Raw genomic sequence first — 23,093 nt, 5'->3', positions numbered from 1 at the left:
GCATATAAGAACTGGGGTACAGGCCACAGGTGTGGGTGTTGAAAGGATTAACCAGAGACAGAGTGGGGAGCAGAACAGGCAGATCTACTGAAATACACTGCTGAGGGGAGGCAGCGGGTGAGACAGGAGAGGTCTGCTACCCAATACTGTGGTGGCTGCGGACAGCGTTATAGTGCAGATACTTTACCCTTTGCACCACCAGGGAGGCCCCTGCCAGTTACTTTTCTTTACATTTTCTAGTTTTAGGAAATGGCAAAGAAAAAAAAAGTCAAGAGACAGGTGGTGTTCCAATTGAGACTTGTACATCATGATAAGGACCTATTAACCTGATTGTGGTACCTACTGAACAACTTGTCTGGCGACATAATCAAATGTGCACATTTTTCAAGGTTACCCAGGCAGCAAGGGGAAGAGTAAGCCGGGAGGTTGAACCACCACAAAGAGATTTTTGTAAACCTGCTGATAGAGTACAGGTCTCAGCTAAGCCACGACCAACAGAGACAGTCGGGCTCTATACTAGAAATCATGTAAATGATGAATGCGGACCTCCAGTGAACAGGCAGGAAATGAGGATATCACCTAAGTTTCCAGTGTGAGACAATGAAATACATAGCCACCAAGATAAACATTTAAGAGGTTTGGGAGTGATCAGAAATTTCTAAGGTTGGACAGTTGTGAATAAACAGGTTGGGAACTCAGTAAAAAGATCTACACTAAACATAATGAAGATCAGAAAGGGGACTGATAAGTCATGTGTGGACAGACTCTAGCAGAATGAGCATCTAGTAAAAGAAAAAAAAAAAGGCAGTAAAATCTTAGAGGAACAGAAAAGGATTTCAAATTTGAAGTTTCAAATCACTTTTATATTTCAACAAATCAAATTCTGAAAGAATATATTGTCTACTGTTTATTAAGAAATGGAGGAGTCATCCTCAAGCACCTTCTCCATTAAGCTGGTAGGAAAACATGCTGTATCTCTGGGAGAGACTACATGAAAATCACTCTCAGCTATCTGATTTTCTAACCTAGTGAAAATAAAGGTCCATAAAATCAATCTAAATGAGGAACCTGTGCTACACACACACACTGATGCTTACTCACCAAGGAACCTTATGATTAGAATTTGGCTGATCTGCAGAAAGAGTATACTGACCTGAGTATTCCAGTTTATTCAATACCTATTTGCTTTCACTATAATTTGATTGGCATTCAAGTTAATACTTAACTCTTTTAATGAGTTTACCCCAGAGAGAGGTCAATTCTCAAGTGACAGATACATTTTCATTATCTCTAAAGCTAAGGGCCAAACTACTGAGGAAACATTACCTGAAGGACATTTGGTAACAAGATAGATGGTTTATTTTGAAGGAAAACCAAGCCATATTTCAAGTCATCTCATTGAAACACATCAAGGATTTTTTCTTTTACCCAAAAATTAAAAATTAAGATGTAATACAAAAAGGAATACAATTCATTATTTTTATTTGGAATTATGGTCATTACTTGAAAAATATCCACTTCAGAAAGCATCCAATGGATGTTGACTTACCAGTAAAAAAGTAAGTCATCAACGTATATTTATAATACAGAATACACAATAAATTATATTTACATGCAATGACTAGACTATCACACACACAAAGTAAAAAAATACAGTATTTTATGTACATTTTTTAAAATTTACATTTCCATGTTCGGCTTATAAAGTTAAAAAATTCTCTGTACAAAATCTCACGTGTACAGAGTTTTATAAATTTCTATTTTTATGGCTGTACCAACACACAGAAATGCTTCAAACTCTACTACTACAAACACAGTTTTTTTTTTTAAACTTCATATTCATTCTTGGCACCCATACACTAGTATCATCTGAAATGTGAATTACAAAGGAAACAAAACGTAAACATGCAGACTTTTTTTAATATAAGAAAAGATGCACTACTCAATTGACATTTATCAATTCCATACTTAAGTTCTGGTCAACTTCCTGTACTGCTTTCATACAGGTGCATGCAAAACTAGCAGATTATGGATTGTTTTAATAACATTAAAATAATACTACAGTTTGACAATACTTAGGCATTAGGAATGTGACTAAAGACCCTAGTCTGTCAATTATTTTTGCTGTAGGAAAAACCTCATTTGAAACATTACCTAAAAGTTTACAGAAATGTGAATATGTAATTCCTAGCTTTATAGTCTGCATCAGATAGTACACTGATCACTTAAAAATCAACAAAAAAGGTGTTTGACATTATTCTGTTCTGAGAATGGGAAGGGGAGAAAGAGCTAAGATAACCATTAAAAGATTATCCATTGTCCCTGCTAAGGAAGCACTTGCACACTCCCAATCTGTTTAAATAGACACCTGAAGACTTTATAAAAAGTTTAAGATAAGCTACACTATTCATCTTTAAAAATCTTGTTGAAAAGTAATAAATTGAAGGTTTCAGCACCTTTCCTCCTTCCCCAAGTAGCTAAAAGACCAACGAGAAAAATAAAGTGCCAGTGTCTAAAGTACTGTTAACTGTTTTAGAGGCACTAACCCATTTGATGGCTTAGGATTAAATATGAAAATAGGCCAGATCTGATCTGAATAATAAATAGAAGATAGGTATTCCAGTCTATGCAATTCCTGCCTAGAGTGGGCGCCGGGGGTGGGGGTGGGGGGGCACTAGACCAGAAAACTACCTACTCCCCCATTTATTGCTTTAAAACTTACACAGACACCTTAAATTCTGACACAGAATAATTAGATTCCTAAGATGGAAAGCACAGAGTCTGTGCCACTTTGAAGTTGAAAAAGAAAGCACATTCTTGATCACTGGGAGAGCTGCTGAGACACTCTTCTCCACAGCTCATATCTTCACAAGAGTCCTCACTGAAAGAAAGAAGTCAAAGAAGATTCCATTATTTAAAATACACTGAAATGCTTTATAAGCAAAGTAAACTGTGAAATAGGTCTCTGGTATTAGGATTTATTTTTATAATTAAATTTAAGTTTTACAGAAATAAAACTTCTAAAAACTTCCTTAAGTCTATTATAATCCCATTAGAAAATACGGATTATCTGAAGAGCTTATTCCAAACTACTATTTGTCAAACTATTATACCAATTAATAAGCATCATTAACTAAACATAGAAGTATTTTGAATCCAATATAGAGTAAGGCCAAAATATATTCTATTGCATGGTTTTGGTGTCTTTCTTGCATCATCAGTACTCACAAATATCAAACCAAAAGCCAGTGAGCTATGAAAATGGAACTTCTGGTCCTTTATCTCTATAGTATAAAAGAATCAAATTTAAACTAAGTAATAAGTCACTTCACAAAGATCAAGCAGGAATAAGAAAATGGCACTTGATAAACTAAATAAATCTAAACTGTAAATATTAAAATACTGATAGTGGTGGTTTTCTTTACTTCCTAGTCATTTAACCTGTCTCTTTCTATAAAAGGGCACTAATATTAAATTCACACTAATATTAAAAACTCCACCATGCTGTTTTGGTTTGTTTTAACTATATTGTCTTTCAAAGGTCAAAGGATATGGGAAATAACCAGTTTTTTAAAGGGGGAGAGTGAAATAAGTCAGAGATATAATGATTATCTCCAACTAATATATATAACTATATATTATACTATATATTATGTATATATTTTATATATATTGTATATATTAGGTCAGATAATAAGTAAGATGAGGGCCTCCCTGGTGGCGCAAGGGGTTAAGCACCGCACGATGAAGGATCACTCCTCAGCCTCTGCAGCACAAGTTTGATCTCCAGCTGGCCAGGGAGCAACCCACATGGCGAAACAGACCTCTCCTGTCTGGCTCGCTGCTCCCCTCAGCAGTGTATTTCAGTCAGTCTGTCTGTTCTGCTCCCCACTGTTTCTGGTGAATCCTTTCACCACGCCCCCCCACCCCGCATCTCTGGCCTGTACCCCAGCTCTTGTATGCATAAATAAATAAATCTTTAAATAAGTAAATAAGATCAAATGCTATCTGATCTCACTTATATGTGGATCTTTAAAAAAACAGTACAAGGAATCTGAGACAGGTTGGTGGCAGTTGCCAGAGGTAGGTTATAGGGCACTGGGAGTTAGGGGTGGGGGCAGTGGCAGGCAGCACAGTAGGCCATGGTGGTCAAAAGGTATAAACCTTCAATTTTAAGTCCTAGTAATGTAATGTAAAGCATATCATTTTGTTTTGTTTTTAATAAAAGAGTACACTTCTAGATAATTATTATTTTAATGAAACAAAGCTTTCTCTGAAGCCTTATAATATTCTATTGTTCCATTTTGATTATGAAATCAGTAATATTTAGTCTGGGGCACTCTGATTCATGAAGAGACCCACTTACCTTTCACTTTCATCAAAACAACTTCCCTCTGGTATTGTTGGCAGCTCAGGAACACTATAATAGCTGTTGTGGAGGTTCTGGGCTGTGCGCCTCGAAACAATCCAAACCAATTTCTTAAGATCAGGTTTACAACATTCAGGAGAAGAATATTCTGCCAGGCATTTAGAAACTAATTCCCTCCAGTAAATGAATTCAGTGTCATTAACCTGAAAAATATTTTAAAGACAAGGTTACAACAGTGGTTCCCAAACCTTGCTGCATCTTAGAATCACCTTGTCATCATTAAAGCATCCTGATGTCTAGCTCTCATCCCTAGATATTCTTATTTAATTGATATGGGACATTACCCGAGCATCAGATTTTTTAAAGCTCTTCAGTAGAGTCTAATGTGCAGCCAAAATTTTATAACTGGTTTATAGGTACATCAGCACAGGGATAAATAATTTAATATATATGAAAAGCTTTGCCTATTTTCCTAGTGACCTAAAAACACTAGATCTGTTAACAAATCAATTACAAAGTATAATCACTAACAGTCTCAATGCAATGGAATTTAACAATTTAGGATTCTGTAACACAACAGTATTCAGATTGCTAACAATATACATTTACACTAAGACACCAGTTACCAGATATATGCTAATAGAGAAGATAGCAATTATGAGAAGAGGAATTTCCCAAAAAGGAATAGTTCCTCCACCACTAGGGAGTGTGTCAATTAATTTCACAAAATCAATTTTCACAGAAGATATTATAAAAGGTTTAGATTAAAACTAAGACATTTGTGATAACAAAACCTAGGAGTTATCTGTTAAAAACAAAATACTTCACATTCATGCTTTTTTTTAACCACTAACAGAATATTTTTCTATCATCTTGACCTCCATTTCCACTTAATCCAGTTATGTACTAGCCTCTTGCAATCTGCTTTCAACTACTCCCTTCCACCTCTACTATCACCACCTCTGAACTATCCAATGACCTTCCTTTAATTCTCATTATACTGGACTTCTCATCAAAACGCAACACTTTCAACCACCTCTTTTTTGAAAACCTCTTGCAAATCTCACCAGAGTCTTAACTTGTCCAGCAGATCTTCCCCTTCACTTGGTTCCAAATGGGGAAACCATCAAGGCTGAAAATCCACTTTCAATGGACCCCTAAGCAAACTCCCATTTATTTCTTATAGAAGTTGCAATTATTATTTCTTCATGAGAAATTTCAAAGCCAATCTCCAACTATGACTTCTCATCTGAGTTTTTTCCTAGACTGCCAAATAGCTACTAGACACTTAATGTATAAAACTACTTAAAATCACATTTTTTGAACATAAATTAACTTCTCTCAAAATTCTCTCAATGGGACCAATAGTGTCTCGATCCTTAATTCTAAATCTTGATTTGTGAACCCTTGCCTCATTTTCATGCTCTGCTTTCAAAATCACTACTTGAGTTAAATATTTGAGTTAAATATCCGTATTTCTCAAATAACTATTTCTATTTGTTTCTACCACTTAGACAGTCTATCTGCAAGTCAGTCCTAAAATGAAACTCATACCCCCCAGCCCACCAACTCCCGGGCCATAGCATTTGCTGCTTAAACTTTCATTAAGGTTCTTTTGGTCAAACCAGACTCCCAGGCATAGTGCCTCTCAGTCTGCCTTACCTCTCTAACAAAACTTCATTATTCCTTATGCTCAGTATTATTATCTGGCACTGAAACAGAATAATAATTAACAGAACACATCACCTCATGTTATGTTCCATATTTCTCCAACTTGAGCACTAGTTTAAGGAAAAAAAACCCTGTGCTATTGTTTTATACCTCTTATGACTGCAAAAATGGACTGAGCTTGCCTAAGGGGTTTAAGAAAAACACAACGGGTGTTATTTTGGTAATGCTACTAGTGATGATTCAGCCCCACAAATGTAATGGGATGCAATTAGTGTGTTTACTAGTATGCACTTTATTTTTCTTTTTGAGATTTATTTATTTATTTATACAAGCACTGGGTACAGTCAGAAGAGCAGAAGAGTGAGAGAATTCACTAGAGCCAGAGCAGGGACCAGAACAGGCAGACTGACGAAATACAATGCTGAGGGGAGCAGCGGGTGGCAGGAGAGGTCTGCGCGCCATGTGGGACCCTCTCTGGGGCCGGGGATCGAACTGGCACTGCAGAGCCTGTGAGCAGCTTCGCAGCCCAGTGCTCAACCGCTGCGCCACCGGGGATGCCCTAGTATGCACTTTAGAACAATGTGTATGTGGCACAGTAGATCACTGTATTATTAACTATCAAGAACACTACAGAAGGGATGTCTGAATGCTGAAAGAAGTTAGGCTACGTGACTGAGTTCCCATCCACTTTAATACTTTTGGGTCGAACCTACATTTTGAGAATTCAACATTTGAAATACAGGGAAAAAATGCAGTATTACTTTAATGTTCAAGTCATCACAGGAAAAAAAACACATTAGGAAGGACACTTGCTTTAAAGAATAAGTAATGATGACATTTACCTTGGAATGTTTTTTAACAAGCAGTAGAATTTCCAATAATTCAATAGATTTCAAAGTTTCTACTTCCAAATTGAGAAGGCACAAGGCTAATACAGAGGGCTGCAAGGAATAAAAGTAAAAATGTAAATCTTTTTTCAATTCAAAATAGAAACTATGAAACATGCAAGCAGGAAATCAACTTACTTTTGCTTTTGAAAAGGTAAGTCGGCAACTGCAAGCTTTCAGCTGAGCTTCTAGTTTATCAAGACTCAATATTTCTTTCCTAGACAATGAAAAGAATGAGAAAGTATTTATTAAACTTCCAAAGACTTTAATGATTTTAAGGGCTTGCCATTAAAAATCCAAACAAAGTTTAGCAGGAAGAGTAAATATAAATTCACTGGCATTCCAATCATTCACTCTTAACTACTGTAATGCTAAAAATACAAAAGTTTAATTTTTTAATCCCACTGACCTTTCTGAAGTATGACAAAGTACAATAGTATGGTATAAGTGCAAAAAGTTTAAGGCAGTAGTAGCTTCCAATTCATAGTGCAATTTTTCTGAAATTATTTTTTCCATCCGTTTTATATCAGAAGCAGTACATTTACACTGACTAATCCGGATTACATCATGAATGGATGGAATATTGCATTCTTCTTCAACTATTCTAGCAGCCAGCAAAAAGCAACAGACTCCAATGCACGACAAATGTTTAGGTTTCACCTGAAAAACAAAAAACAAAAGACTTCTATCAATTGTCACTTCGATTTAGCAAAGCAGACACTTAAAAAAATATTGTAATGATGTCCCCAGTCCTAAAACAGAACACAATAAGCTAATTCCTTGTCCTTACCCTTATCTACAATTGCATTTCATTAATTTTGCATCTTAAGTTGCCCTAATCTTTCTTCTTTTTTAAGAAAAAAAGACACTTTGTGCATTTAAATTATTTAGTTTAAATGCAGGTCAAAAATTTAAATATAAGTTTCTAACAATGAGTTATACTACTTTATATTTCAAACAGGAAATCTCTAATAGTATAATCTCTCCCAAATAAAATCTTTCAAAATAAGGAAACATATTTGATTATAAAAATAGTACATTCTACTTTTTATCTTATCTATTTATCTTCACATTCCATGCCTCAGTGGAAATGTGCCCAAGAGAAATTGTGCCTCAATTGTGCAGAGTGGAGCATACGTAAAAGCTGCCATGGACAGATGGCTTCCCTTTTCTTCTCAGTGCCCTGAAAACTGACCCAGCAGCTGACAGCAATCCTATTGGCAGAAGAATCACCACATTTTCTAACAGTGGCCTGTAATTGTTATTAAGAGGGTGACTCTCTGCTTTGAAAAGAATTCTCATCAAAAAGATAGTAGGTCACCTTTAGCATACTGCTATACATGTATTGTTTTAATATTTCAAACATCTAGGCTCCAACAGAAACGCCATGGAAGATGAAAAGGTTATCTGAGGACTGTATACCTAAATAGAGAATACCTAAAAAATCATCTTCATTTTAATCACAAAGAAAAAGTATGTAAGAGGTACAACAAAACCTACCTTAAGAAAAAATATGTTTGAATTTGTACTCTTGATCTGTCACTATATCTGAAACTAAAGACCACAATTCTGATTATTAAGAACGTCTACTCAGTAAATATTTGGCAAGTGAATGTAATAATGTTACTGAATCCTTGGGTACTAGGTATTGTGCTAGGTATTAGGTATAGAAAACTGAAGTTCTTTTTTTTATAAAAATGAAGAAATACCTTCATAAGAGCCAAGAAACGGTCCAAAATATTCACAGCCAGTACAAAAGTTTCAGTGCAAGATCCAAAAAAGTTGGTTAAACTCCTTAAATCGTCTACTTTGGCATTTCTCAATCTTGGACACAAAGAGTTATCATTCTGCAATGAGAATCAAGAGCCAAAGTTTATGACTTTCTTCCCACTAGATACACATATTCAAATAATATATTTTTTCCCCTTAATCTTCAAGACTATGGGAGTAAGAGTGGTCTATACATTATACAAAACATATATATCATGGCTCTTAATACACGTAATAGTTTTAGCAATTCAATATAAAGTTAACCATAACCACACGTTCAGAGGGCTTATATAACCCAATTCTCTTGTAAAGGACAAAGAGTTCCCCTAGTTTGTCTTTTTTTTTTTTTTAAGTCATTTAAGTGCTTACTATAAATAAATATTTCATGGTGGAGGGTATTTCCACAACTGAACGTCACAATTCTCAGGGAGTCTCCCATCCACAAGCTGTAGGCCCAGAACACCACATTTGGAGAAACACTTCTCTAGACTTGGTTATCACTCTCATTCTTGTTAAGAAACAAAAGCAAAACCCTGTATATTAAGACCTATCTTAGTATTCCAGAAAGACAGATTTGGGTCTTAAACTTTTCAGCCTTTTCTTGATATCAACTCAAAAAAACAATGATCCTCTCCAAGTCCTCACAGCAAGTTACCTTCCCAGGGAAACGTACCTCTGGTGTGGCCTCGATCAAACTCAGCCCTTTTTCTCGAGGTTGGAATCTCTGCTCCTGTTCTAGGTAGAGGTTCAACACTCCAAAGAGCTGGACACCTTCACAACCTGCCAAATACTCTGCCCCCAAATCCTTCATCTGCAGCAAAAACATCACACAGTTAAATCAAAGTGTGTCCTGGAGGGAGGGATGGGGTGGGGGGAGAGAAGGCATAAAAGACCTGGTGCCATTACCTCCAGCGAGGGGCGCCCCGGCCCACCCCGGAGAGGAGTGGCTGAGGGCATCAGTCACGTCCAAAACTCCGGGGCAACCCTCCCCCACCGCCGGGGAGGTGTGGCAGGAGGAGGGGCCGCGCGGTCAGACCGCCGGCCCGAGCTGGGTCGGCCCAGCCAGCCCCGAGGTCGTTTCACAAACAGGAAACTGTCCCCGAGCGGCGTCCCGGCCAAAGCCGCGGGGGCAGGTACATCGGCCGGGCGCACGCACCCGGGGCCGCGGCACCAGGCTCTGGGGAGAGGGCTCCGCACAACAGGGAGGAGGGAGAGACGCTCTCGCCACTGAACAAAGAAGCGGAGGGAGGAGACGCCGAGCCCCGCCCCTCCCGGAGCCCCGCTCCCGAAGCCCCTCTCGCCCGAGCCCAGCCCCCGAGCCTCCCCCTGCGCTCCGGCTGCGCCTCCTCCGACGCGCCCGGAGGCAGAGGTCCCGGGCCGAGCGCGCGGCGCGGGGCGCAGCCCACAGCGGCTTGGGGGGGACAGCGCCCGGCCGCCCCGCGCCGGGCAGCACCGTCCACCCTCTGGCGCCGGGAGCTCGGGTGCTGTCAGCGCCCAAACAGCACCCCAACGAGTCCCCCTGACAAAATGGGGGCGGGGAGCACCGACGCAGCAGCCTCGGGGTCCTCCACCTTCCGGGCGCCCCAGCGGCAGCCAGCTCCCCGCCCCGGGCGCCCACCCCTGCGGCAGAGCGCACGGCCCGCGCGGCTCCGCTCTGAGGGTGGGCGCCAGCCTCCCCCCGCCCCAAGTCCCGCGCACGAACAAAGGAGCCCGCGGCCCACTCACCGTGCCCGGGACGCGCGGCCCCCGGCGCGCGGCGTCGCGGCCCGGCGGGCACCGGGCCGGGCAGGGCAGGGGCGTCCGGACCTGTCTCCGGGGTCGGGGCCGCCGCCTCAGCGCTGCCCCCGGGCCGGCCTCCGACCCTTCCCCCCCGCCGCCGCCACGCCGGCCTCACAGCCCCAGACTCATTCCGCGCCCCGAGCGCCCATCCGCCAGCCGGGGCGCAGCCCTGACCCCACCGGCACGGTCGCCGCCGCCGCCACAGCCGAGGCCCCGGCGAGCCCCTTGTTTTTGTTGTGAGTTTCCGACGCCCCCAAGGGGGCGGGGCACGTGATCCCGCGGAGGGATCCGCTTCCCCAATGGGACTTCGAAAAAGAGTCCCTCCCCTAAGCCTCTGTCTTCGGGCGAGTTCGTGACCTACCCTGCTCGCTCTTGCTTGCCGAGCCACCCCTCCCTCTTCCCATTCAGGGCGGAGGGTAGAATCTGGGGCGTCGTGGCTTTGCCGCGATTGAGCTGGAGGGAGAGAAAAATTTGTGGGCGGAAGGATATAGTTTCTTGTCGCATCACACCTTTTAAAGGTCCCCGATTTGTTTTGTTTTCGCTGTTTTGAAAAGTCCGCCCAAAGGAGCCGGCTCTCCGATTGGACGCCGGTGGGGAGCGCCGAATGCGGAGGCTCTGATTGACTCTCGAATCCGGATTGGCTACGTGATTAGTCTCTGCGCCCTCTCATTGGCTCTCTCCGTATCCGGCTCTTCTGTCTTCCTTGGGGCCTTAGCAACTCCGGGGTCTTCGTTGCGCATGCCCGGGTGGCCGCTGAGGGGGACTTGATGGACCTGGCCCGAGGGGCTGTCGATCATCGCCGCGTTCCGGGCGGGTGCAGCGCTCGGCTCGCGCTTCCCAAGCCCGGGAGAGTTTTCTACTTAATTCTTAAGTAGTTCATTCTTAATTTTGTCCTGCGAGTCCATTTAGCAATAACCAGTATAGTTATTATATAATTTGGGGATGCTTGCTGGAATATTTACGATTAAAATCTGTCATGTTTTGGTATTTGCTTTAAAATGTTTTAGGACGAAAATTGAAAATGGAGAGGACAGGTGAGAGTTGCCCGCGCTGGGTGATGGGTACGCGAGGGCTCGTGCATGTGTGTACCATGAAATATTCCGTAATAAAAGTAAATGTTCAGGGAGGGACTTGCAAATACTGCCTCTGCACACGGTGAGGGCACATAAAAGTCTAATAACCATTAGCGTACCTCCAAAGGTTGTAATTGTGCTGTTGTTTTAATGAAGACCTGAGAAGCTTCTCGATCCTTGGTCACCCATAAACGATCATTTATTGTCCATTGCAATTAGCGATGTAGTAACAGGCGACACCTCTCATGAGGCTGGGCGAAACAGAGCAGAGAGCCTGGGCTGGAGAAACTCATCTTTGGGGGAGATGAGTCTCTGCTCTCGGGCATTTGTAGTTTCTTGGTTTTCTCCCTCCTCCGTTCTTTATCTTACCCAGCTGCCGGCCAAACATATCATTCAAAGGCACATTTGCGAGTTTTAATCTAATCAGTTCCTAGGCACAGATTTCTCTTTTCCGTCCTTCTATGTCTTCTGTGAATTGTTTAGTTACTTGTAAAATATGGGAAGGCACATAACAGCTTTAGCATCAGCTTTCACTTCTTTCCAGAGCAGCCACGGAATTTTAGAAAGAGATCCCTTTGCACATTAGCTGAGACTGAACACAGACATCTGAAGCGCAGAGGAGCTGGGGGAAGGGAGTTCCGTGAGCTAATCCTATTTCGGCGTAGCCGTGTTCAGGGTTTTGAAAAATGAATAAAATTATGCTAACAGACTACTTTTAAATAATTTACAGGTTGCATGATTTTACTCAATACTTGTTGGATCTCTTAGGCATTATTAAAACGGTTACTCTTGTTTGGTATATACTTCTTGCTGAAAAACAGGAGGGCATGCAACTAACATAAAAAATAGAGCTGAGGTTAGAATTACACAGATGACAGCTCACTGTACAGTGCATAAAGAAGCTCAGTGGACAGAGTCCAGAGAGAGAGAGAAAGCAGCTGGGTGGAAAACAGGAGAAAGGAGAGTTTGAGACCAAAACATGAAAAGAGTAGGGGCCTTTTTTTTTTTTTTTTTCAAGAGAGGGCAAAGGTAGAAAAGGAACATCAGATATAAAAATAAGTGATGTGAAAGAGGAAATGTCAAGTTATGTGGTAGATTTTTAAAAGAATAGAGAAAATGTAAGACAAAAATAAATTGTCCTTGCTGAGCTGTTATAAAGTAATACAAAATGTATATACCATATGATACTTCACAGTGAGTCTCTTAGTATCTTTTAACAGGCAACCTCTTAAATGGTGAACAGTTCTCTAAGAGTAAGACAAGATCGCTTTGTTACTGGTGTTGAATTTCCTGTTCTTGGCAGGCCCTCTCTGTTCAGTACAGGAGAAAAGACTGATCAAGTTGTTCAATATGAAGTCCTTTAAACATTTTAATTTGCTTATCTTTTAAGATAAAGGAAAGCAATGATTAAAAAATACTGGCTCAGTAGTTTCAACATACTTCTAATCAAAAGATCTCCTTTTAACAACAATATTATTCTAGGGCAGAAAACAGGACAAAGTTTCTCTCTTTTCTCTGCTGGCGTTTTTCTTAGTTGGTTGTTAATATGTCCTTTATTTTTAATTTTGTTTTATTGATAGCCTTTCTCCAGATTCTATGTGTCTGTCTTTACCACTTTGATTTACTTTGCTACAGCAGTATGTCTTACTTATTAAAAGATATTCTTCCCTCAGCTAATCAGCCCTTGCTTGTCAGCTATCTTTCAGTCTTTCCTAAAATTTCTTGAGGGTGACTTTCCTGTATCATGCACAGCTACAAAATAGGGCATCAGAAATCTGGCTGTCTCCAAGAAGGTTTTTATTTCATTATAAGATATTTGTTCTACTGCACAGTGATAGGGGTGGGGGGGTGGGTGAGTAATACTCTGTTCTCTAGTCCCATGAAGGCTCATGGCGAACCTGTTCTCCTCAGGGCCATCTGAAACTGTGAAACCAGAAGGTGAGTACAGAGCAGGAAATATGGAGCATCACACCCACAAGGAAACAATGCCTTCATTCAATGAATGACTCTTGAGGATTGTACTGCAAACCCACTCAGACTTAAGCTTCTACCTTGAAAAGAAAACAGGGCATTCCCAAGTGGCTGCTGCAGTGCTTCCCTAAATGATTTATGCTCAGATTTTCCTGAGCTTCATAAAGCATCAAAATTCCCACAACTTTCAGGATATCTTTCTCCTTGTAATTGATGGGTTTTGGCCATAAATCCTGACTCTTTGTTCAACAGACAGTTAATAAATACACAGTAGGTGTCAGGCAGAGTACTTACTAGTCCTGGGGTATACAAAAACAGATAAATAAAATGCAATGCAAACACACTAGCCAATGAATCAGAATGCCTTACTTTGAGATCCAACTGTCCTATTCACTTGAGATGGTATCTTAAATGCCTTAATTAATTTGAATTGTCCTGAACCTCAGCTTTTCTAATTTGAAATAAATAAACAAACAAATGAGGGGACAGAGTACAGGGAATAGTTGTTTCTACTTCATATGCAAACATTTGTAAAGGTATTTGTTCTACTGATATATACAACCTAGACTGCTAGGGCTTTCACAAAGCTGTGGCTTCATGAAAGGAAAAGAAGGGATTTATTATTCCTGACTTCACAAAGGAACCTGATAGGAAACAATCCAGGAGGGAAAGAATCTCAGGGTCAGGACTGGTAATACTGAATCAAGCTACGCCCTGCTTCCCCTCTACTCAGGATTTCTGGCTGCCTGCTTAGGCTGTTTTTTGTGGTAAAGGGTGATTTGCAGCTCCAAACTTCCTGCTTAGGTTAACCTTGCTAGCTGAACCTTGCTAGGAAACAAGACTATTCGTTCCAAAGAGGAACAAGGAAGATATGACCTAAGCAGGGTGCCATCTTGGTGATTCGGATTTTTCAACCAAGACACTATTTTTAAACTAAACTTGAAACAATGAGATGATTTAAATGTGCATAATTAATCCTTTTCTTCAAGTAATCAGAATAAATCAATAAGATACCATATATTATCCTTTCTGTTTCTCAAGTACGTAACCACAAATCTAAAATTGGCAAGTCCAACATTTTAAAGTCTGTTTTCTTTTCAGACATTTCCTTGTTGTTGTTAATGACAAAAGCATGTGGTATCTTTCCAAGGGAGAGTTTATCCATCAAGAGTTGGTGATATTTATAACTCAGTTAATTCCCACAAATTGATGTGCTGCTTTGAAATTATTCACATGTAGAGACCATCTGATTGATTACACAGGCCAGTTTTTCCAGCCAACCAGGTTAGTCCCTCCCAATTCTAGTAGCCTTTTAAGTGAGTTGGCCTTGTAGAAACCATTTCTGAAACCCAAGAATTCAATGCTCATTTGACTCTATGGCCTGACTCATCACTTCAGTATCCAGAGCTCTTTTCTGTTGTGCTAAAAGTCACCTGAAATAAGTGGAGTAGCTTTGACATGAAACAGAAAGACTGGCACAAGAGAATGCAACTGAGAATGTAGCCAGTGAAATTGAAGCTGATTATCCCAAAATGCTGGTTCTGCCCCAAAGCAAATAATATTTTAAGTGGACCAGGCTGCATTCTGGGATATTTGTATATTATTATTTACATAACACATTCTTTTATGATTTGTTCCAAGAACCATAACTTAAATCAGATATTTCCTTGACATTACAGTACTTTGGGAAGTTAACATTGTCAGCAAAGTATCATTTATGAGACATCTGTTGAATATATCATCTTCTTCCTCCTCAAGGAGCTCTTTATTTTCTATGCAAATTATTATCTCTTCTTTTGATCTTAAATGAAAGATGATTTGAATAAATAAATACGTTTAAAGTTTGCTTTTGTTAACATTTTAAATGTTAGTTTTTTAATGAAGTTTTTTTCTTTTTAGCTTCTGAAAAATAAGATTGCTTTATTTCAAAGATCCTTGTATATTAATACACTTTTCAAATCACTTTCTGAACAAGAAATTCTGGCTACACAGGAGAAGAACCAGATTTTTTTTTTTTTAAAGAGAGAAAGGAGAATTTTTTTTTTTAGATTTATTTATTTTTATACAAGAGCTGTGGTACAGGCCAGAGGTGCCGGAGGGTGAGAGGACCCACCAGAGGCAGAGCAGGGAGCAGAACAGGCAGACGACAGAAATACACTGCTGAAGAGAGCAGTGGGCGCGACAAGAGAGGTCTGCGCACCAGGTGGGATCCTTGCCAGCCATGATCGAATCCGCATTGCAGAAGTTGTGGACAGCTTCACAGCCAGGCACTCAACCCGCTGTGCCACTGGGTAGGCCCAGATTTTTTTTTTTAAAGGGGGACCAACTCTATATGTAATCTGGAGGGGTTCTCTCTAGAAAATAAGAATTTATAAATATAAAATTAGATAGGAAAAAGAATTTTAAATGAAACAAGTTAAGAAAAATTATAAATTTTTTTGACGTTGACATATACCCACTGTTCCAATTATCTATTACTATGTAATGAATCATCCCCAACACTTAGTGGCTTAAGAGAACAACGATAAGTTTATTATCATCGCCCAGTTGTGGGGTGGAGCTCAGCTAGACTGAACGTTCTCAGGGTCTTTCATGAAGCTGAATTCAGATGGTGACTGGTGCTAGAGTCATACTGTGGCTCACTCATTCATGAGTCTGCAGCTGGTGCTGATTGTGGGTTGGTACCTCAACTGAGGCTGGCTCCCCAAATGATCTCTCCATGTGGTCTCCACCTCCTGATGGCATTGAGACTAGAGTTGAAAAAATCCAAGTGAACACCTCTATCCTATTATGAACATGCTTTGGCAGTCACATTGCTTCTATGCTAGTTTCATGCTGATACTATAACAAATTACCAAAAATTTAGTGGCTTAAAACAACATAAATTTATTCCCTTATTGGCCTCCCCTGTGGCGCAGCAGTTGAGCGCTGGGTTGCAAAGCTGCCTGCAGCCTCTGCAGCGAAGGTTCCATCCCGGGCACCGGGCAAGGGTCCCACATGGCGCATAAACCTCTCCAGCCGCCTGCTGCTCCCCTCAGCAGTGTACTTTGGTCCTTCTGTGTTCTGCTCCTCACTCTGGCTCTGGTGAATTCTCTCACCCTCCTGTGCTTCTGACTGTACCCAGTGCTTGTATACATAAATAAATAAATCTTTTAAAAAAAAATTATTCCCTTACAGTTCTGCAGGTCAAAAGTTTGAAATGGGTGTCACTGAGCTAAATAAAGCCAAGGTGTGTGCAGGGCTGCCTCCCTTTTGGAAGTTCTGTGGAAGGATACATTCCTTGCCTTTTCCAGCTTCTAGAGATGACAACACACTTTGGTCTGTGGCCTCTTCCTTCAATGCCAGCATGTATCATCTTTAAGTTTTTATTTACCCAGACTCCTCTGCCTTCCTTTTCTACTTATAAAAATCTTTGTGATTATATTGGGCTTACTGGATAATCCAGGATAATTTATCTCCAGTTAACTAGCAACCTTAATTTCACTGCGACCTTTATTCCCACTTACCATGCAACATGACAGTCACAGGTTCTGGGAATTACAACATGGACCTCTTTGTGGGACTATTATTCTGTCACGTTCATCATGTTCCTTCAACTAAAATCACAAATTGGCTCAGGATGAAGGTTGAAGGGGAGGAACATAGACTCCACATTTAAATAGGAGGGTGAATCACCTTGTAAGAAGAACTGCAGAATGGAAGATACTGTGAGTGGGGTGGTCTCTGGAAAGTAAAACCTTTCACACTCATTAACATCAAAAATCTAGGAAATGCCACTGTAATTTTGTACTAATAAACTGCCTGACACATAGCTATAAAACATTTTGGCAATATTTTTGGTTGAAAGCTCTCTGATCACCTCTACATAAGATACAATGTTGTAATATAATTTTATATGGAGAATTTTTTTAATTTAGTCTTTTACATGGCTGTTCATTTTCTTAAATTGTTGGTATATAAAAAAAACTTTCCATTTCACACTTCATTTTAATGTTATATTTTAAAACTGACTTCTGATTTGAGAACTTTGTGCAACTTTTTTCATGTATAAACTGAAAATATCAGAGCATCAGCGAAGGTTGAACATACTAGTTAATTATCTTGTCTATTTTCATGTTGCAGAGCCATATTTTGAGGTTTATGTTACCTTTGTCAATGTCAATATTTTGTATCAAATAAGTAAGACATTTCTATCTTTTCAAAATGATATTATGATTCCCTTTATTGGTGAGAGTATCAAACAATCCAATAGCCCTGTCCTTGGATTTGAGTTCTACTAAATGTTAGTTTTTGTCAAAAAAAATTTTTTTTAAAGATGTATTTATTTATGTATACAAGAACCAGGATACAGGCCAGGGGTGGGGGGAGGGGTGTGTGTGTGTGTGAGAGGATTCACCAGAGACAGAGTGGGGAACAGAACAGGCAGATCAAATGAAATACACTGCTGAGGGGAGCAGTGGGTGAGACAGGATATGTCTGCTGCGCCATGTGGGTAGCTCTCTGACCCGGAATTTAACCCATGCTGCAGTGGCTGCAAATAGCCTCATAGGTCGTAGTGTGCCACCAGGGAATTTTTTTCCTCTCCCTTTTTAAGGAAATACTGCTTTTAGAATGATCTGGATAAAAATCTGGTATTTTGTTTCTTTTTGTTAAAAACTTCCTCTTTAGTCAAGGGTTTTGGCATAAAACAGATTTTTGGATAAAATGGAAAGTTTCCAATACATTGAAATATAAATCATCATACATCTAACACCTGGCAGGGAAAAAAAAACAGCAAGTTTATACAATCCTCATAACCTCATAATCTTGGCCTCAGATGCTTCCTCCATCTGCCAAGTGTGCTCTGCTGTTTACAGAGCTCAACATGGCTGTGGGGTCACATTCAGTTGAGGCTGCAGCCCAAAAAGCACTCATCTGGCTGGGCCACAGTGCTGTTGGTCTGCTCAAGAAACAAAACAGTCACCAGCACAATCGCGAAGTGTATTGAACATCCTTTAAATAACAAAGCAAAAAGTAAGAAAGCAACATTATAATGTCACAAAGATGTTAGCAAGTGAGGACAACTATTTCAAGCTTGAGGCTAAAAAATGGCAGGCCAGTTTCATTTCAATACCTTTTTGGGTAGTGGTCAGGGTAACAGTGAGATGTGAGGTTTTGATTCATAGATTATATAATGGGCCCATCCCTGACTCTGCTGAGCAACAAAATTATTCTATTCAGATTCAGATATCAAATGTGTTTTATGGACCAGCAAGGCTATGTCTTTGGGCAACCTGATATGCAACCTGAACTTGTCCAAACAGTAAATTTGTTTGTGTGACATGACCACTCTGCTTGAGGACCATCAGGCCTGCACCTCCATTCTCCAAAGAATTTCACAATTTGCTTCTTGATGTCTAAGCACATCCAGTTGGTTTTATCAAACATTTTATCACTTTTATTCCATATTTTACTTATCTTAAAAAATTTCTTAGCTCCTTAATAAAAGCACTTGTAGATGTCAAAAGAAAGCATCTTTCTTTTACATTCAAAGTAGGAGTTTGTAATTTCTAAATTGTTTTATTGGAACATCCCAGAATGTGCTCCTGAAGTTTAGTTAACTTTAATTAACTACATTAGTCAACGTCCCCTTAGCCGGACCCAGAAATACTGGTGAATAATCACATCTCTGAGAACAAGAGAAAATGGCACAGTGGAATTTGGCATGGAGAGGGACGTCAGCTTTAGTCAATTGTAATTAAAATGTCTTACTTTTGGACCTCCCCCGTGGCGCAGTGGTTGAGCGCTGGGCTGCGAAGGTGCCTGCAGCCTCTGCAGTGCTGGTTCTATCCCCGGGCTGGCCGGCCGGACGGCCGGCGAGGGTCCCACATGGCACACAGACCTCTCCTGCTGCGCCCGCTGCTCCCCTCAGCAGTGTATTTCATCAGTCTGTCTGTTCTGCTCCCCGCTCTGGCTCTGGTGAATTCTCTCACCCTCCCGCGCTTCTGACTGTACCCAGTGCTTGTATATATAAATAAATTAATTTTTAAAAATCTCATTTAAAAAAAAAAGAAATATTCTGCAAATTTTTACTTTATACAAAGAGGGATGTACATAGTAACTGGGCACATGTGTGCATGTGTGTGTGTGTGTGTGTGTGCATGAGTGTGTATGCCTCTTTGATATTTGCATTTGTGAATAAAATGGGTTTTTATTCATTTGAACCACAGATTGGAGGCTTTCAATTGTCAAGCCTATGAGGAAATCAAATTAAACATAGTTTGAAGTGAGCTTTAAAATGCTCCTATTGGGCTTCCCCGGTGACACAGCAGTTGAGCGCTGGGTTGCGAAGCTGCCCGCGGCCTCTGCAGCACCGGTTCGATCCCCAGCTGCTCCCCAGCCACTGGAGGAGGGCCCCACATGGCGCGCAGACCTCTCCTGCCGCCCACTGCTCCCCTCAGCAGTGTACCTCGGTCCTTCTGCCTGTTCTGTTCCCCGCTCTGGCTCTAGTGAATTCTCTCACCCTCCCGTGCTTCTGACTGTACCCAGTGCTTGTACAAATAAATAAATAAATCTTAAAAAATTAAAAAAATTAAAAATTAAAAAAAAAATAAAATGCTCCTATTTAAGCATCAACAGGACTTTGGTGAATTGAAACTCTAAATTTGCTTCTCTCTATACCATAGTTTCATCCTCCTTCCAGCCCCATCATTGTAAAGCCAACTTTGCTTTAAAATATAAACTTTTTGTTTATCTGTCAAGGCAATCAATTTCAAGACAAACTTTGAAACCTTTAAAGTAGTATATTGTGCAATTTCAATATATTTCAAAATCAACAAAGATGTAAAAATGACAGTTCTAAAAAAAGAATGAAAATAATTTCTTACTAGTCATATATATGCTTTTCCTATAAAATTTAAATGACTACCAAATTATAATAAATTAAAAATATAATAAATGCACTTGTTATCTAATAATTTTGATAATTATTAGTAATGAACACTTCAATTGCAGAGAAGCTGTGTTTCAGACACTCCAATTGCAGAGAAGCTATGTTTCACCGGTTAGGAAATGAAATGGGTAGTAGAGAATATAAGCTTTCTAGTATCATACCTGAGGTATGGTTTTGGATCTCATATTTAAAGCATTAATATGTTTATTTCCACTGATAACACTTCATTTATTATTTTAATTTCATTAAGCAAAAATGAAGTTGTGGGGCCTGCAGGGTCTGAATAATCTGCACAATTATGAAATCTATAATTTATTTGTGTACTGAATAGCATTTAACTTCACAATAAATATGTGTACATCTGACATCAGCTGTCTAATAGTTGAAAAGTTCTGAAAACTGAAACCAGCACACTTAGCTTGAAATACTGTCACTGACACCTACTAGCAGAGTGACTTCTCAAAATCTCCATTCCCTCATTTGTAAAAGTAGGATAATAATTCCTGACTATCTCATAAGATTGTCTGGGAAGATTTAGAGAAATAATATATACAAATGATAGTGAAATAATGTATACAAATGCTATAAAACCCCAAAATACTGGACAGATATAAAATAGCATTTCTATTATTATTTTGAGTTCAAAATCCAACTTTATTGTTTAATAGCTATATGACTTATATGGCAAGATACTTAAATTTTAAAGCCTATTTCCTTAGCAGAAAATGGCAATTTTATGAGATTCAATATGGCAATACCTATATAGAATTAAGTACAGTGTAAGTGGTAAGGGCTTGATAAGGGTAACTGATTTCTAATTGTCACTTACTGTGCATATCAGAGGAATTGCTTTGAGTAGTTCTTCCAATAATGATAATAGATTATACCAAACTACCCATATGATCAATGGCCTGTTCTTGGGAGTGACCTGAATTGGGTAGCTCTTAAGCTAGGATAAAGAAACAGATTTCTTCTCTGAATAGAATTAATTGGTCAGTATGAAAGCTGACCCTTGTTCTTATTAGTAACTGTGTGAATCAACCTGGACACATAATACAAAAACAAATTTCAGAATGTTGTTGCACAGCCCATGAATCAGCATTGATACAATTTGATGAGTATCACACTCCTAAAATGTTTGGTAAGAATGAATATAGCTTGTTTATTTCTCACACAGGACACTTTAATCACAACCTACACAACCTATTTCTTTCTCTTTGCTTTTGTTTCCATATCACCCTGTCCTTACAAATCTGTTCTCTGTACTTCCTTATCGCCCATTTGTACAACCAACTAGCTTTGACTGTCTGTACCCGGCTGTCTTATTTCATGTTTTCCTGAGGGGTGAATAAAGTGGGTCACAATGGAGAAAAGCCATGTGCTACCTCTCACAGGCTTAATTCACTTTGCCCTACAACCCATGAAGTCAGCTTCTTCAAGATATTTATGACCCAAATTCAAACCTGCAACTTGCCAGGGAAACCAAAAAGCTTTCTGGGAAAATTCTGGCTTCCAATGTTGCTAAACTTTTATGTGATTCCATTTTCCAAAAACCTTAAAGTGACACAATTGAAAAGTATAACATTCTTGGTGTTTTGTAGTTTGGGGAATATAGAACAATAATACTATAAATCAAATAGTTATTATTGTTCTATTTCTCCATAAGTATAAAATATTGTGTGTTCCCAGAAATCAATGAATCATGGTAACTTCTGATCTTACCCCAACCACGTGCACAAACGCGGGGAATCAAAGGCTTGTTTATTTGTTAATGCAACTGAGGGAAGTCAATCATTGGGTTTGGATGACCTTAAAATATACACAAGTATTCTACTTCAGATCAAACAATGTGGGGTTGTTGTGATAATTAATGTGGGGTTGTGATACTATATGTGGGGTTGTTGTGATAATTAATTTGCTACCTGAAAAACCAGTGTGATTCATATACTTTGCCTCACTACTGATAATTGTTTTTGTTCTCAAGAAACAATCTAAATTTTGTATAAATATTAGCAGTCAAAGTTTAAGTTTTAGCAATTGTGTATGGTGTCAATAAATGACTTAATGTTCCTTTAGAGTGTAAGACTATCAATTAAATTCATTTATATAACATTATATCCTAATATAGAAATTATAAATTTAACATATACATGAAAATTAATTCAGACTCTGACCAATCAAATTTTTCCTTGGGAGAAACATTTCCCCACTGCTGAAAGAGAGCTTGATTGGGATTTGCTAGGCACAGTGCCAGGATCCGGAATGTAGATGATACTCTCTTGGTTACATGTCAGCTATCATTAACACTTCCAGAAGAGTTTTCTAAAATAGCAAAAAACATTAATGGGAAGAAAAGCATTCATTTCAGCTAGTGAACACTTACGGAGTAACTATTGTTGCCAGGAACCACAAGGGCAAAAAGCAAAAAAGAAGATACAACCTTTTATAATTTGGTCAAAAGACAAGCACATAAATATATCATTCAAATAAAACACAGTAAATGCTACAATAGAAGTGAGCACCAGACCATGGTTATATAGAGCAGAAGCTAAGATCGCCTTTCCTGAATCTCAGAATCCATGAATCCAACAGTCTACTGCCCCATAAAACTTTGTAGCAGACATTATGAGTTCCCCTTATTA

General features: G+C 39.5%; 1 protein-coding gene across 3 annotated transcripts; it reads right to left on the bottom strand.

The window, feature by feature from the left end:
* Positions 1–897: 897 nt before the first annotated feature.
* On the bottom strand, positions 898–10,858 carry CCNG2 (cyclin G2). Of its 3 annotated transcripts, none has more exons than XM_054688105.1 (8): positions 10,838–10,858; positions 9,371–9,508; positions 8,637–8,774; positions 7,337–7,587; positions 7,066–7,144; positions 6,883–6,981; positions 4,367–4,572; positions 898–2,881 (listed from the first exon to the last, which is right to left on the bottom strand). In XM_054688105.1, the coding sequence occupies exons 2-8, from the start codon at positions 9,506–9,508 to the stop codon at positions 2,761–2,763; spliced, it is 1,032 nt and encodes a 343-aa protein (XP_054544080.1). In that variant the 5' UTR covers positions 10,838–10,858; the 3' UTR covers positions 898–2,760. The 3 variants fall into 3 exon arrangements, with proteins under 3 accessions (XP_054544080.1, XP_037385929.1, XP_037385928.1); XM_037530032.2 differs by lacking the exon at positions 10,838–10,858 and adding an exon at positions 10,423–10,456; XM_037530031.2 differs by lacking the exon at positions 10,838–10,858 and adding an exon at positions 9,604–9,714.
* Positions 10,859–23,093: the final 12,235 nt, after the last annotated feature.

This window comes from Talpa occidentalis, unplaced genomic scaffold (assembly GCF_014898055.3).
Source record: "Talpa occidentalis isolate TD23 unplaced genomic scaffold, MPIMG_talOcc4v2.1 talOcc4.6, whole genome shotgun sequence".
NCBI lineage: Eukaryota > Metazoa > Chordata > Mammalia > Eulipotyphla > Talpidae > Talpa > Talpa occidentalis.
Note: the sequence above shows the minus strand (reverse complement) of the source record. Positions and strands in the feature narration are given on the sequence as shown.